Source organism: Neltuma alba, unplaced genomic scaffold, assembly GCF_004799145.2.
Source record: "Neltuma alba isolate B1F8T4 unplaced genomic scaffold, ASM479914v2 tig00003392_pilon, whole genome shotgun sequence".
NCBI lineage: Eukaryota > Viridiplantae > Streptophyta > Magnoliopsida > Fabales > Fabaceae > Neltuma > Neltuma alba.
The window spans coordinates 6,503-20,112 of NW_021633263.1; the positions used below are offsets into that span (position 1 = coordinate 6,503).

A 13,610-nucleotide genomic window follows, 5' to 3' on the forward strand; every position below is an offset into this window, starting at 1 on the left:
CTATAAAATTGGAACCATAAAATCTTGCAATATTCTGGGGCAGATATATTTGGCCAAACACTTCATTTGCCGGATCAAATGTAAGTACAAAGGGTTAAAGTCCTTCCATGTGCCAGGCAATCCAATGAAACACGCCATTGATGAACACTTGGGATTTGTCCTTAACCAAGCATAAAGGACGAGCGAGTCCTATTAGTAACTCGCTTCCATGACCATGTGGCGTATGAGAAAACCCAGGCTGAATCAAGCTGCCTATGCTGAACAAGAATGACAACCTTGAAATCTTTGCTCTTATGATCATAATCAAACCCTAAATAGGATTTTGCTATTATCAAGAGTTTGGGAAGCAATAAATATCTTCGAACACTTGGGTTCCAGAGAATGAACCTGTGATGTCGATTGTCAGCAAGACATACTAAACCATTGCTTGTACCCACCACTTCTGTCTTCTTGAAGAGATCAATGGGAGGACTTTTCACTGTGTGAAGCAAATCGAATCGGTCGTTATCCAAACGCAGTGAATAGCTTTCTTCGAAATGAGATCCACTTTTACAAACTGATTGTTTGCGCTCTTTTCGACGGAAAATTTTGAAGAGGAGGAGTTGGTTTCTGGAACCAAAACATCGGTCTAAATGGCGGGATATAAAATCGGGACTGGTAATAAGGGAACGCCAATCTCTGCGAACGAAGGAATAAAAGGAATACCGCCATTGGAGTCTGTGGCTTGCCGGCGAGGGCGTTTTGCTCTTATGTCCGGCGTGTGACGGTGGACAGCCTCGGGAGGAATATTGTGTGACATCGTGGATTCGAATTTGGCGGTGGACGGGAACGAGGATCCAGAAATAGCTGTAGGTTTTTTTCCCCCTTGTTTTGGGCCTTTTCTTTGGAGGCCAGAATCAGGATTAAGATTAATCGCGTGTAGTCAATTAGGCTAGTAATCTTGGGCCTTTAAGAGGTCCAAAAAATAAAGTATTGGGCTTTATATGGCCCAAAAAAGAAAGGCCTGGCTCTATGTAGTTTTATTATTGACTTTTTATATGGCTTTGAATTTCAATTGAAGTTGAATTTACATTAAAAGAATTGGGGAAAAAACACATTGAAGCGGAATTAACTTACCAAAAATAAGTATTGTTTTTTAATTTTCTGATTGAGCGATAAGACCTATTTAATTTAGATAGATTAAGGAAGTTATTTAAATTAATTATTTGTCAAAAACGTGTATTGGTTTTTTAAAAATATTCTCCTAAATCATTTGTATTAAAACTATCTTGATAGAAACTTTTTTAACATGTGTAATTAATAGGAAAATTTAAAAAAAATAATAAATATGAGTGATAAAGTGAATTGAGACATTATATTTAGGGTCAAATCCAACATCCTAATTAACTTTCATATTAAACATGAGAGGTGGTGTTATTTTTTTTTGTTTTGATTGGAAGACATTTTGGAAAATAATAATAGAAATTGGGAAAGCTTATCATTTAAATTAGTTTGAACTTTGAAGTGGACTGTGTAAAGACGACGAATAGTGAATACTAATTTTGGAAGCTAGGAGTTCCTCACAAAATTAAATTATTATTATTATTATTATTATTATTATTATTATTATTATTATTATTTTATGACGAGTTCATGGCGATGCTTTTCGATCTGCTCATCTTAGTCAGCTTGATGAGTCTATGCTGAGTATTTAATGCATTTTAAGCATAAAATTTTTATATTGAAAATAATTCTATTTAAGATATTACCGAAAACTAAATATAAATACAATAAAAAGCTATCATTACTATTTGCCTTTCTCACTTTGCTCTATTATTGTTATTACCGTTAGTTTTTATATAGAAACTAACAATGCTAAATGAGAAAAATTAAAAATATTTGATTAAGAAAAAAAAATATAAGTATTAATTTAAAATTAAAAATTGAGAAAAAAATAGATGCTCACAAAATGGTTTTCCTTAAAAAAAATGCAACAACCAAAGTTAACATTTGGCCAATGTTGCAAAAATGGTCAAAACCATGTCAAAACTATTAAAAAAAAGTCAAAATTATTATAAGAGTAATCAGCATGTCCTTCTAAAATTATATAGGTATATTTTGTCATTTTCCTATTTTAAAATGACTTTGAGTAAAATTGGGGTGCTTAGTAATTTAGAATATTAGTTTTCTTGGAAAAATATTTAAGAACAAAAAACCATGAACATGTTTGTTTGAATAAAGTCTCTGTCTTTTTTGTTTTTGAGAAAATTACAATGAAGTCCTAAAAAAATAATTACAAAACAAATTTTAATAGTTGTTATTCTCTACTTTGAAACGTGTCATTATAAACTACTTAGGTTGTTATTGAGATTTTTAGTAATTGTTTTCCTTTTTTAGAACTTTATTATAATTCTCTTTTTTTTTTTTGCCAGCAAAAGGTCTTGAACTTAAGAGTTAGGACTGCGCTTTTCTGTTTTTCAAAAGCCACTTTTGATTAATGAAATATTTTTCAATGCTGACATGTAAAGTTTAATTTTTGAAATAACCATAACTATTAAAAAATTATTATTTAAGATTAATGATTTTAGAGTAAAAGAACTAAAAATATTCTATACCTCATATTCTTAATATGATAGCTAGTTGACTAATTTGAGTAAATTAAAAAGTTTGTTAAGTTTGTAATTTGTAATAGGGTTGATACAATATTTAGTCCTTTAAGTTTACTCTTATTTTGGTTTTTATCCCTCAAATTTTAAATCATAAGTTTTGGTTGTTCAAGTTTCTTTTCATTTAAAATATTAGTCTTTATAATTCAATAAAAATCTGGACTATTTTGTCCCTAAAAGGACCAAAACCAAAATGAGGGCAAATTTGAAAGACCAAAGATTATATATATTAACCCTTTGTAATAAATATGTGTTATTTTTCTTAAAATACCATTGCTAATAATATGTATTTGTTAGAACTATCATTTGATAAAATATTTAACATGTATAAATACTATAGGGATTACTTCAAAAAAATAAATAAATATGAAAGATAAAGTGGATTGGAATCTTATATTTAGAATCAAATTAAATGTCAAACTAGCTTTTATATTAAGGATCGGAGGTAGAACTTTTTTAAGTTAAGAAACTAAATATATAACGTTAAAGGATTAAATGCATATTTTTGCCAAACAATATTATTGTTACATATAAATTAAAATTTTTTATATAAAAAGTTATTAATTGAAAAAAAGTTATGCATATAAGCATATTTGGCGAAAAAGAAGAAAAATTATGCAAATATTTTCGGTAAGAAAACTAAATGCTAATACTTCCACACACAAAAATTAAGGGGAAATCCCAATAGTATTGAGATACGAGTACTGATTTGTAATTTGCAAATCTTGAGAAAAAGATCAGTTTTTTTACTAATACCCTGTAAACAGTAAAAGAAATTCGTCAAATGCTATATGATGAGAATTATTTCCCCAAATGCTATTTGTTTAAAGTCTGAACAACCCTTAAAAGTTTAGACAAAAACAATTTGTTTTTTATACTCGGAGAAAGATTGTTTCTTATTAAAAAAAAAAATCGGAGGTAATATCAGATTTTATGCTGTGAACTACTATTTTGTACATAAATCAAGGCATTTAATTTCGGAAACAACAAGGTTGAAAAGTAGTTGTACTAACTTGGTGAATCATATAACAAGTTGCTAATTTACACCATATATATTTTGAATTTTCATTTAGTTTTGATTATCGATAAATCTTTAGTCAAATCATGGGTGACGATCACCTAACAAGTTGTCTGGCAGTTCACTTTTGTTGCCGTGGTCAAGGTTTAATTTAAAGCCCTGGAAAAAACAAATGAAAGCGGGCCCTATCGTTTGATTCCCTCTTTTTTTTGGGTAAGATTAGTAGTTTCTTCAGATAAAGGACGGCCCAACCTGCAGCAGCTGGGCCCACAAGTCTTTTTTCCTATGTGGGCTTATGCTCATGAAGCCCCCCATCTATGATCTACTTAAACATAAGCCGGTGTGTTTTTGTTTAAATACACGCACAATGACACAAATTAAAGTATTGTATGGTCCAGAATTAGGTTTTTTTTTTGTGAAAAAAAAGGGTCATTAAAATTTTTAGTTCCTCAAATTTGTCTCAATTATCAATTTAATTTATGAAATTTAATTGTTATCGAATTTCATAACCATGCAAGATTAGTCTTTATGTAAAAGAAAAATAACACCATAGATTGGGTTTGTTCCTGGAAGAATGGGTTCAGATAATGTGATGATTGCGCAGGAAGTAATACACTCCATGAGAACTATGAAAGGCAAAAGAGGATTTATGGCAATCAAAATCGATCTTGAAAAGGCTTATGATAGGCTTCGATGGGAGTTTATTATTAATTGCTTGAAAGAGATTAATGTCCCTCCAGAGCTCCTTAATGTTGTCAGTCATTGTATCTCTTCTCCGAAAATGCAAATTCTTTGGGAAGGTAGCAAACTAAGGAATTCTCGCCATCTAGAGGTATACGCCAAGGTGACCCATTATCCCCTTATTTATTTGTCATTTGCATTGAGAAACTGGCTCACCTGATTCAGGAAGAAATTCAACATAAAAACTGGAGACCAATAAAACTTACCAAAAAATGGTCCTCCTTTATCACACCTTTTCTTTACTGATGATCTTATCCTCTTTGCTGAGGCTTCCATAGATCAAGTTGTTGTGATTAAGAAGTGTCTAGATGTTTTTTGCAGTGCTTCAGGGCAGAAAGTAAGCCAAAGTAAGACGAGAGTGTTTTTCTCTAGTAATATGAATCATACTCGTACTGCCCAACTTAGTGAGGAGCTCGGTTTTCTTAGCACGTCTGATCTTGGGAAATACTTAGGAGTTCCCCTTCATCATGAACGGGTCAAAAGGAGTACGTATCAATTTGTAGTAGATAAAGTCAAGATGAGATTGAGTAATTGGAAAGCTAATGCAATTTCTTTTGCTGGTCGCCATACTCTTAGTAAAGCTGTGGTACAAGCTATCCCGACCTACCCCATGCAAACTTGTGCTTTGCTTGCTCACACATGTGATGATTTGGATAAACATGCAAGAAATTTCCTTTGGGGTTCTTGCAATGAGAAGAAGAGGGTCCATCTTGTGGCCTAGAATGAAGTCTGTAAGGAGAAAAACAAAGGAGGCTTGGGACTACGTCATATGAGGCTTTAGAATCAAGCTTTTATGATGAAAGCTGGATGGGGTCTCATGAAAAATAAAGATGCTTTGTGGGTGAAAGTCATTCGGACTAAATATCAATGTGGAGATGATTTATTTCCTAAGATTGATCTCTTTAAACCTGGCTCGTGCCTCTAGAAAGGTCTTAAAGAAAGCTGGGAACATGTGGTTCAAAACTCCTAGAGAGTGGTTAATAGAAGAGGACTCAAGACATTCGGTGGAATCACGAGAAACATGGAAATTTTTCGGTCAAGTCAGCCTACAAAGTTTTCAGTAGAGACACAGATACGACTCAATCTTACTGGAATAAGATTTGGAGACTCAATACCCCGCAACGCTGTAAAACTTTTATGTAGCTTACCTTACATAACAAGCTATTGACTAATGAAGCTTGTATTAGAAGAGGAATTAATGTTGAGCCTGAGTGTATATGGTGTCAACATGGAATAGAAGACTCGCTTCATATACTTCGAGACTGTCCAGAGACTAAAGCCATGTGGCTTTCGGTTATAAAGCCTAGTATGGAAGCCAGATTCTTTGGGTGCAATCTTAAAGACTGGTGCTGCATAAACTTAAGGAATCAAAATGGGGATGGTCATGGCCCCTGGAGGGAGGTCTTTGTGGTTATCTGCTGGCTCCTTTGGAAACGAAGGAATGAGAGAGTGTTTGAAAACAATTTGACCCACACTCACGAACTTATTAGCAAAGCTCGAGCAATCGTGTCAAGCTTCAACAAGGCCAAAGTTCAACTACAAAGGGTCAATATTAGTGGTGCTGCTGTTCATGAGGAAAGGAATACCAAAAGGATAGACAATGATACCATTACTGTCCAGGTGGATGGAGCCTTCTCGCAGAGGACTGGGAAGGCAAGTTGTGGAGGAACTATTCGTAACACAGATCATCAAATTCAAGAAGCTTTTATGTTCAGTATGATAAACGGTGACCCTTTGGTTGCGGAGCTGTGGGCGTGCCTTATTGGGCTCAAGCGTGCATGGGACAGGGGTCACAGAAAAGTTTTGTTACTTAGTGATTCTTTAGAAGTAGTCAGGCTTATAAATGATGGTGCACCAGAACTTCATGAGAACTAGGAATTGATTCAGAATTGTCAGAACTTGCTTCAGAGAGAATGGCTTGTGGAAGTCAATCATTCAAGGAGGGAGAACAACACTGAAGCTGACAACCTTGCTAAGAGAGCTCTATCCCTTCCGGTTGGACTCCACCTTTTAAGTTCAACAGATGCTTTTGATTTTACTTCTTGTAATGTAGATGAATAGTTTTATTTTCCCTCTTTATCAAAAAAAGAAAAAGAAAAATAACACCATGCAAACCAATTATGCGCGATTGTGAAGTTTTAGGGATTTAGATTGATGAAAATTAAATTTCATGAACCAATAAGTACTAAAATTACACAATATTTTGTTGAATTTATGGTTTATAAAAAGGAACGAAGGAGTAGTAATGAATCTATGACAAACCAAGGTGCAGCGGAAGGACAATTGTGGCAAGCCTTTGAAAATAGAATAAAGATCGGATCGGCGCCAACATAGCATAACACGTACCTTCACATTTCTATATCATGACACTATATATATATATATATATATATATATATAAGCATATAGTTTAAGAGTTCAAATAAAAATGAAACGACAAAAATTACAGTCTCACGACATAACGTAACAGAAATCGAACAAAAGATGACGAGAATAATTGAAATGATTCAGATCATCTTCTCCGGCCAACTTGGGCCAGAGCGAGCAAAACATGAAACTAAGAGGATCTGTCTTGATATGATTTAGTTGATTAGGATTCAATGAACGGAATCTTCTGTGGCAGTGGCCGGAACCCTAGTTCAAGACTCGCCTGCCATATTTTCTCAACATTGAACATCACTTCTCCGCACTCATTTACGTCCCAACCCTTCAAGCCATGCAATATTCCAGCAATACGCCATGCACTCATCACCCTTCTTGGCAACCAGTTCTGTGACATATATAGTGGAACTTATTAATTCACTTCTTCCTTAGAAACCCCCAAAAAAAAGTGTTGTGTGTGGGTAACTGACCTCACAAGAGTGTAAATTTTGAAAAGAAGAGGGAGCTATCACAGCAGGTGTGGTGAGATAAAAACAGTCTTTGCGCAATTCCTTTAGAGGTAATTGGGTCAATGGTATGAACAACGATCCTTTTGGTGCTTTCATTTGTTGATTCGCCTTCCATTTCTCGCCTACTAACCATATCTGAATCAATTTGCAACATAATATTATACTGATGTTAGATTACCATATCAATAATTGAGGAGTGCGATGATGTTAGGTTCAAAAATGAGTTTAATTACTTTTGCAGTGTCCGATGTCGAATGGACCAAATTCTTTCTCAACTCAGGTCTGCTTATCCTTAATTGATGATTCTCAAAGCTGTCTTTGCATGTTGTTATTACCTGTAGGAAAGAACTGATTAATTTCAGATCCTGATTATATGACATATATATTAAGTTTAGATTTAGCTAAGATGAGTGGATTGTTGCCTCCAATATACTACCTCCAATTCTTAATATAAGAGCTAGTTTGATTTTCAATTTGGTCCTAAATATAAAATCTCAATCCATTCTATCTTTGTATTTATTCATTTTGCCTAAAGTAATCCTTGTAATAGTTGTACATGTTAAAGGTTTCATCAAATGGTAATTTTGGTCAATACACATTATTAGCAAGGGTATTTTAGGAATGACAACACCTATTTATTACAAATAACTAACTTAACAAACTTCTTTAATCTACTCAAATTAGTCAACTAGCTTCTATATTAAGGACTGAAGCTAGTAGTAAATTATAAAATCTTTTGCTCGAGTCAACATTACACATTAAAAAAAAGTTAGGCAATTATATAAGTAAAATTGAACATACCTTGATATTTCTTTGATATAAAGCAGTTGCAATAGCAAGAGAAACCTTGGTGCAAGAACCACAAAGAACCACTTGACTTGTTTGTTTTGGAATGCTATTAAGAACTATAGCAACCACTAAGCTACTTCCATCCACAATCTTCACCTTTAGCTGGGGGTACCTTTGTATGTAAATCTCTCCACATTTGTTAAGCTCCTCTCTCTTTACATCCACACATATTCAAGTCATTAATTAGAGTGAGAGTATATTCAATTAATTAAGCTTTAAATAGTTTTTCAAAAAAATTGAAACTTGCCTGATTTAGAAGACCAAGACTCAGGACCTTAACCCCACTCAACTCTGCGTCCAGTATCGCTTCTTCTATCAGTTGATTCAATGTCTCTCTTTGGCTCTTGGAAATATACTATAAAAGGATTTTTAATCAATTAAACAATCAAATAATTGGCTTTAACTTGTTTTTTCAAAGAAAATGAACTGCATAATTAAATGATTAATAATAATAGTCCATACCTGTGCGAAGAATCTTGGAATAACCCATGATTGCACGGTGAGATTTTGGAATGTGTTGCTCTCCAAAACAAATGTTCGGCCATAAAAGCAGGTCATGATAGAAGACCAAAGAGTGAAAGGCCACATCAAGAAGAAGTACCATTTCGAAGTGTGGGGTTTGGAGGCTAAAGAAGCAAATCCTAAACGAAGATGGTAGATGGAATCTGGAGTTGTGAGGTGTGTTAGGTGCACAACATGTGGCGAGGTTTCTGTTCGCTTCAATGATGTTTCATATGTTATCTCTGTGGATTTGTCCACAGTTCCATAAATGTAGTCATATATTGGCATGAAAAGACTGTAATTGGATCGAAATTGAGTGTGATGCAAAGAGTGGAACCTATCGATCACACAAATAAAGAATCAAATCAGCTGATGATCAATTAACTAAATTATTGTTAATTATATTCTTCTATTGTGAAATATACTGCTATGTTCACTAAAAAATACATGAACTTGTAAGTGATTTTCACAATATATTTTATAAAAGAATATTCATAACATTTTACGAGATGAAAGTTAGGAATCCAAAAGTAACATAGGAAAGGGGTGGAATTAAATCAAGATTAAAATTATTACAGAAAGATTAGTATGTCTAGTGGAAATTGATATTAGTATTCAAAAGAGTTAGAGAAGAAGTTGATAATCATGCAGTGAGGTTGAATAAGGAGCATGGGTCAGAGCTACCCAGGGAATGGAGAGGGATGAGTCTTTCTCTATGTCGTGGTTTGAACTGCCACGTGTGTATGTTGTGTTGGATGTGTGTATTATAAGAAATAAATGATTAATACATCAAGAAATAAGAAAGAATGAGATTATCAATTCAAAACTATTAAATTAAACTTTATATTTAGCCATTTAGGAGTATGCACTTTCCATGAACATCGGGCCTTTATTTTTTTTTTTTGGTTAATACAAGTCCTTTCAATCCCAAGATATTAACCTAATTGGAAAAACTCTTGAATTCATAAATCCCATCACTTAATATTTTGTAATTAACATGATATTATATGCGGGATATATAAACCCACGAAGCTTTTATATAATTACCCTATAATGAAATGACATGACATGATTTCGATTCATTATCAAAGCAAAGCAGTTGGAAATTAAATTACTATGCACTTTCACAGCAGCTCCCAGCTGGTACCACTACTACGTGCACGTAAGGCTGTCGAGAAGCAGACTGCAGACCTAACTTGCCTTCTAATGTTTTGATGAGAGCCAATTATATTTTTTATTTAATGACATCCAAGCCGTCTAGAAAGCACCCTTATAATAAAGTTTGAAAAGGCTAATTACTTGTCTTTCTCTATTTTTTATTGATCCAAATGTGTTAGTTTTTAATGGATTGTTGCGTTTTTTTTATAGAATAATTATGTCTTTTCTCTCTCTGCTCCCAAGAGAAGTATGTACATCCTCATGATGCACATCTTGTCTAGTAGCAGACGTACGTTTTGTGATTTACATTTTAAGTTTTAATATAAATAATCAATCTGTTAAAAGTAATTATTTTCATGTGAAGGACCATATGCACATGATTAGGTATCTCATTAATTTTGAAAAAACATCTCCTAGTAATAATGTTGAAAAGACATATGTTCAATATCTCAATGATAAACATCCCCAGTCTTAGCCTGCTGCAATTCAACTATTAAATGATTGGGGATTCAAAATTGTTAGGTTTTGATGAGCATGAAAAATAATAATTATGATTATTTTATATGTCAAATATTTCAAAATATAAAATCGTGTATAAGAGGTACGAAAAACACATTTTCAATATATATAGGGGTGTGCACAAACCAAATTAGACCAAGTTAATCACTAACCCAACCTTTGGTTTAGATAAGACCTTCGGCCAAGAAAAAAAAAAACAGCTTGTGGTTCGGTCTAGTCTAGCTCTAACTTAAGATCGGATTAGACTAAACTTGATTCATTAAACTACTTGGACTGGTTCTAGGTAGTCTAAAACCTCAATTTATATCAAATTGGAAGAACAATTATTGTAGAGGGGGAGAGAGAGAGAGAAGGAACTTACGAGGGGGTGTACATGATATACTTTAAGAAAGGGAAGAAGGTGAAGAGAGAGTTAGGGATGAGCTCCAAGTTGCAGTGACCCAAGTTGTTCATGAAGTCAATGTATATAAGATAACCTGCATATGATACTATGGATGCCGTCCTTGTTATCACCGTTGTATACATTGGGATTGCGAATAACATAAAGTATGCCATGTGCTCTGCAAATGGGTGTATCACAGCTGTCCGAACCAACCAAAAAAAGGTCATATTTATGATAATAACTCACACACATATACATACCCACACATATAGAATTGATGAGAATGAAATAGATGTGAGAAAGTAATTAAAGATGATGAAAACATATATCCATACAAGTGATGGGCTCGGTGACGATGGAGGAATGGTGGTGAGAATGGTAGCGAGAGTAAAGAAAATGGTGATGAAGAGCTCTGTGCAACCAGTAGTACAGAAACTCCACAGGTCCCGCATGTAGAACTGCTGTGATAATCACTCCATCCGCTCTCCAGAATGGCATATTAGAAGCCTCTGGTACCAACATATACACAATGTAAGACGAAAGTGCATTTAACACTATTAGGTCATCCCTGCAAAAATCAATTAAAAAATACAAGAATTATGGGATAAACTTGGCCTAATTAGGTACAATAACTTCCATCTGAGTCTATGTGATTGTAGAAAAGTTCAAAAAGTTAACCTTCATTTAAAATCTTTTACATCACTTAATCCGAATTACTGTTCAAATCAAGTGGAAACCTCATAGCATTTCGTACCATTCAATGGGAGAATTTAGATGTTTTGTATTATCATGTCTTTTTTTTATAGCATCGTAGTCTAGTGACATGAGAGCTTTTTAATGAGTAAGAGGTTTTAGGTTTGGTCCCATTTGTAATCTCAAACCATTAGTTTTCACCCATTTAATTAAAAAAATATTATCCCGTCTCTGTTGATGTGAAAAGGGTGGAGAGCTATATAATGACATGATTTTGAGATAGGAATATAATGATCTATTTCCTCTCTCAGGTAATTAAAAAAGCACAGACTAAATAAATCTTCGTGTTGCTAAAGGCTCTCGTGGGAGCATGGGACACTAATTTAATTCGAGGTTTGGCAGAAATTAATATAAAGCATAGAGATCGGGAGACACACACTTAAAACCGAGGGCTCCATGCACGGTGTATGTAAGGTGTGAACCCTATGGATTCACAGCAATGAGTTATAGAGACCTTCAGTAATAATTACCAAAACATAAGAAGGACGGGAAAATAAAAATACATAGAAAATGTAAGACTCACATTTCAAGAGATATTGTTAAAATTAACTGTGTGAGTATGAGGGTGGGAAATTCACATATAATACTAAAAAAATACTGAATTACGGACAGAATTTCATTGTCAAATCATTTTAACGATAAAATTTCATCACCAATCAATTAGTGACATTAATTAGAAAATTTCGTTGCTAATTCATTATTTGTTTTAGTAGAATTAGAGATCATGCAAAAAAAATACATAAATTAAAAGATAAAAACTGTAATCAATCACAACTATTTAAATTGGGTTCTAACTCACATCCTTTCAGCATTTTTTTTAATTATTCAAATTAATTTTTTGGAGCTAAGTATCTTTTTCATTTAAGAAAAGCTCAAATTTTTCACAATGCACGAACTTTCATTTGACCCCACCAAATTTATTATTCACTAACAGACGGGTTCAGGTAGTAATTAAGAATCCATTCAAATGTCATTCATGAACAACTCTAGAAGCTACTAACTCCGATTCTATTTATAAGCTTTCAAATTTGGGTAGAAGTATAATCCATTTTATAAATTTCAATTTGGGTTTGTCTTAATATTTAATACATTTTTTTAAATGTTATCCTTGATTATTTTTCTCTTATCACATTTTCCTACACATTTTCTTTCATCCTTTTCCTTATTTGTTATAAAGGTATATTTAAAAATAAAAGTATATTTTTAATCTATTTATTATTTTTAACTAAGTTTAACTAATTTTTTTTAATCCGTAACCCATTTAGTGAGCTACAAATTAAAGCAACAAACACACACACATATATATGATAGATCCTTATGGTTAATCTTTACGTTTCTTAATAAGTGATGAAAACCCAAGCAACAAGAGATTATATATATATATATATATATATATATATATATATATATCTAAGAAGGACGAAGAAGAAGATGATTGGTTAATTACCAGTTGGTCTCTCTATCAACTTGTTCGAAATCGAGGCTCTTGTCAACGATTCTGTTTTTGCCTTTGGCAGTTTGATAGCGAGAAAAAGAAACCCAAAGCTGATCATGAAGCATCCTCACCAAAATATATGGAAATATCAGAAAGTATCCAACGTCCCTCTCATTTCCCTCCTTCGTTATCATTTTGTAAGTGCTGTGTGCCACCCACGGTGCCAGCAACAACCACTTCCATCATATTACAAAAACCATGTCAGCCAAACATTTCTGCGTGGAAACCTTGAACACACACACGCACGCACGCACTCTAAAGAAATAATGTAAGAAACCTTAAAGTCTCCGAGAGGTTTCCATGGCCAATTGGTCAGAATGCCTGGGTTCGTCGCCATTTTTGGAGAACACTGAGGCGAGGTGGTCGAATGATTCGAGAGATCAGAAAGATAGATACGTAGAAGACAACGTTGCTGCTCTGTGTACCAAGTCGGGCATACGGTTAGCCATTTATAAACGCACAAGTTTGTGTGGGTAGTATCTGTACGATCCATGTTGAGAGAAATAGCGCTGTATACTCCCTCCCGTCCTTGTTCCTAACTAATTTACAAATAACGAATAATTAATTAAAGTTTGTTAAAAGTAATAAATAGATCAAAAATATAATTTTTTTAAATATACCCTTATAATAAATAAAAAATATAATGAAAGAGAATATA

General features: G+C 33.5%; 2 protein-coding genes across 2 annotated transcripts; one reads left to right on the forward strand and one right to left on the reverse strand.

The window, feature by feature from the left end:
• The first annotated feature begins 5,685 nt into the window (after positions 1-5,685).
• LOC114741426 (uncharacterized) lies at positions 5,686-6,279 on the forward strand. The gene has a single exon (XM_028929689.1). The coding sequence runs from the start codon at positions 5,686-5,688 to the stop codon at positions 6,277-6,279; it is 594 nt and encodes a 197-aa protein (XP_028785522.1).
• A 534-nt stretch (positions 6,280-6,813) lies between these two features.
• LOC114741441 (very-long-chain aldehyde decarbonylase CER1) lies at positions 6,814-13,342 on the reverse strand. Its single transcript, XM_028929707.1, has 10 exons — positions 13,230-13,342; positions 12,905-13,128; positions 11,040-11,272; positions 10,684-10,903; positions 8,607-8,982; positions 8,388-8,499; positions 8,097-8,293; positions 7,529-7,630; positions 7,257-7,430; positions 6,814-7,174 (listed from the first exon to the last, which is right to left on the reverse strand). Exons 1-10 carry the CDS (start codon positions 13,287-13,289, stop codon positions 6,995-6,997), a joined length of 1,878 nt encoding a protein of 625 aa, XP_028785540.1. The 5' UTR covers positions 13,290-13,342; the 3' UTR covers positions 6,814-6,994.
• Between the last annotated feature and the right edge of the window lie 268 nt (positions 13,343-13,610).

Coding starts and splice junctions, on each gene's coding strand:
- LOC114741441 (XM_028929707.1), bottom strand. CDS start 13,289: ATGGCGACGAACCCAGGCATTCTGACCAATTGGCCATGGAAACCTCTC. Junction 7,631..8,096: donor TATATCAAAGAAATATCAAG/GTATGTTCAATT, acceptor TCTTTCCTACAG/GTAATAACAACATGCAAAGA. Junction 7,175..7,256: donor AAAATTTACACTCTTGTGAG/GTCAGTTACCCA, acceptor TATATGTCACAG/AACTGGTTGCCAAGAAGGGT.
- LOC114741426 (XM_028929689.1), top strand. CDS start 5,686: ATGTGGCTTTCGGTTATAAAGCCTAGTATGGAAGCCAGATTCTTTGGG.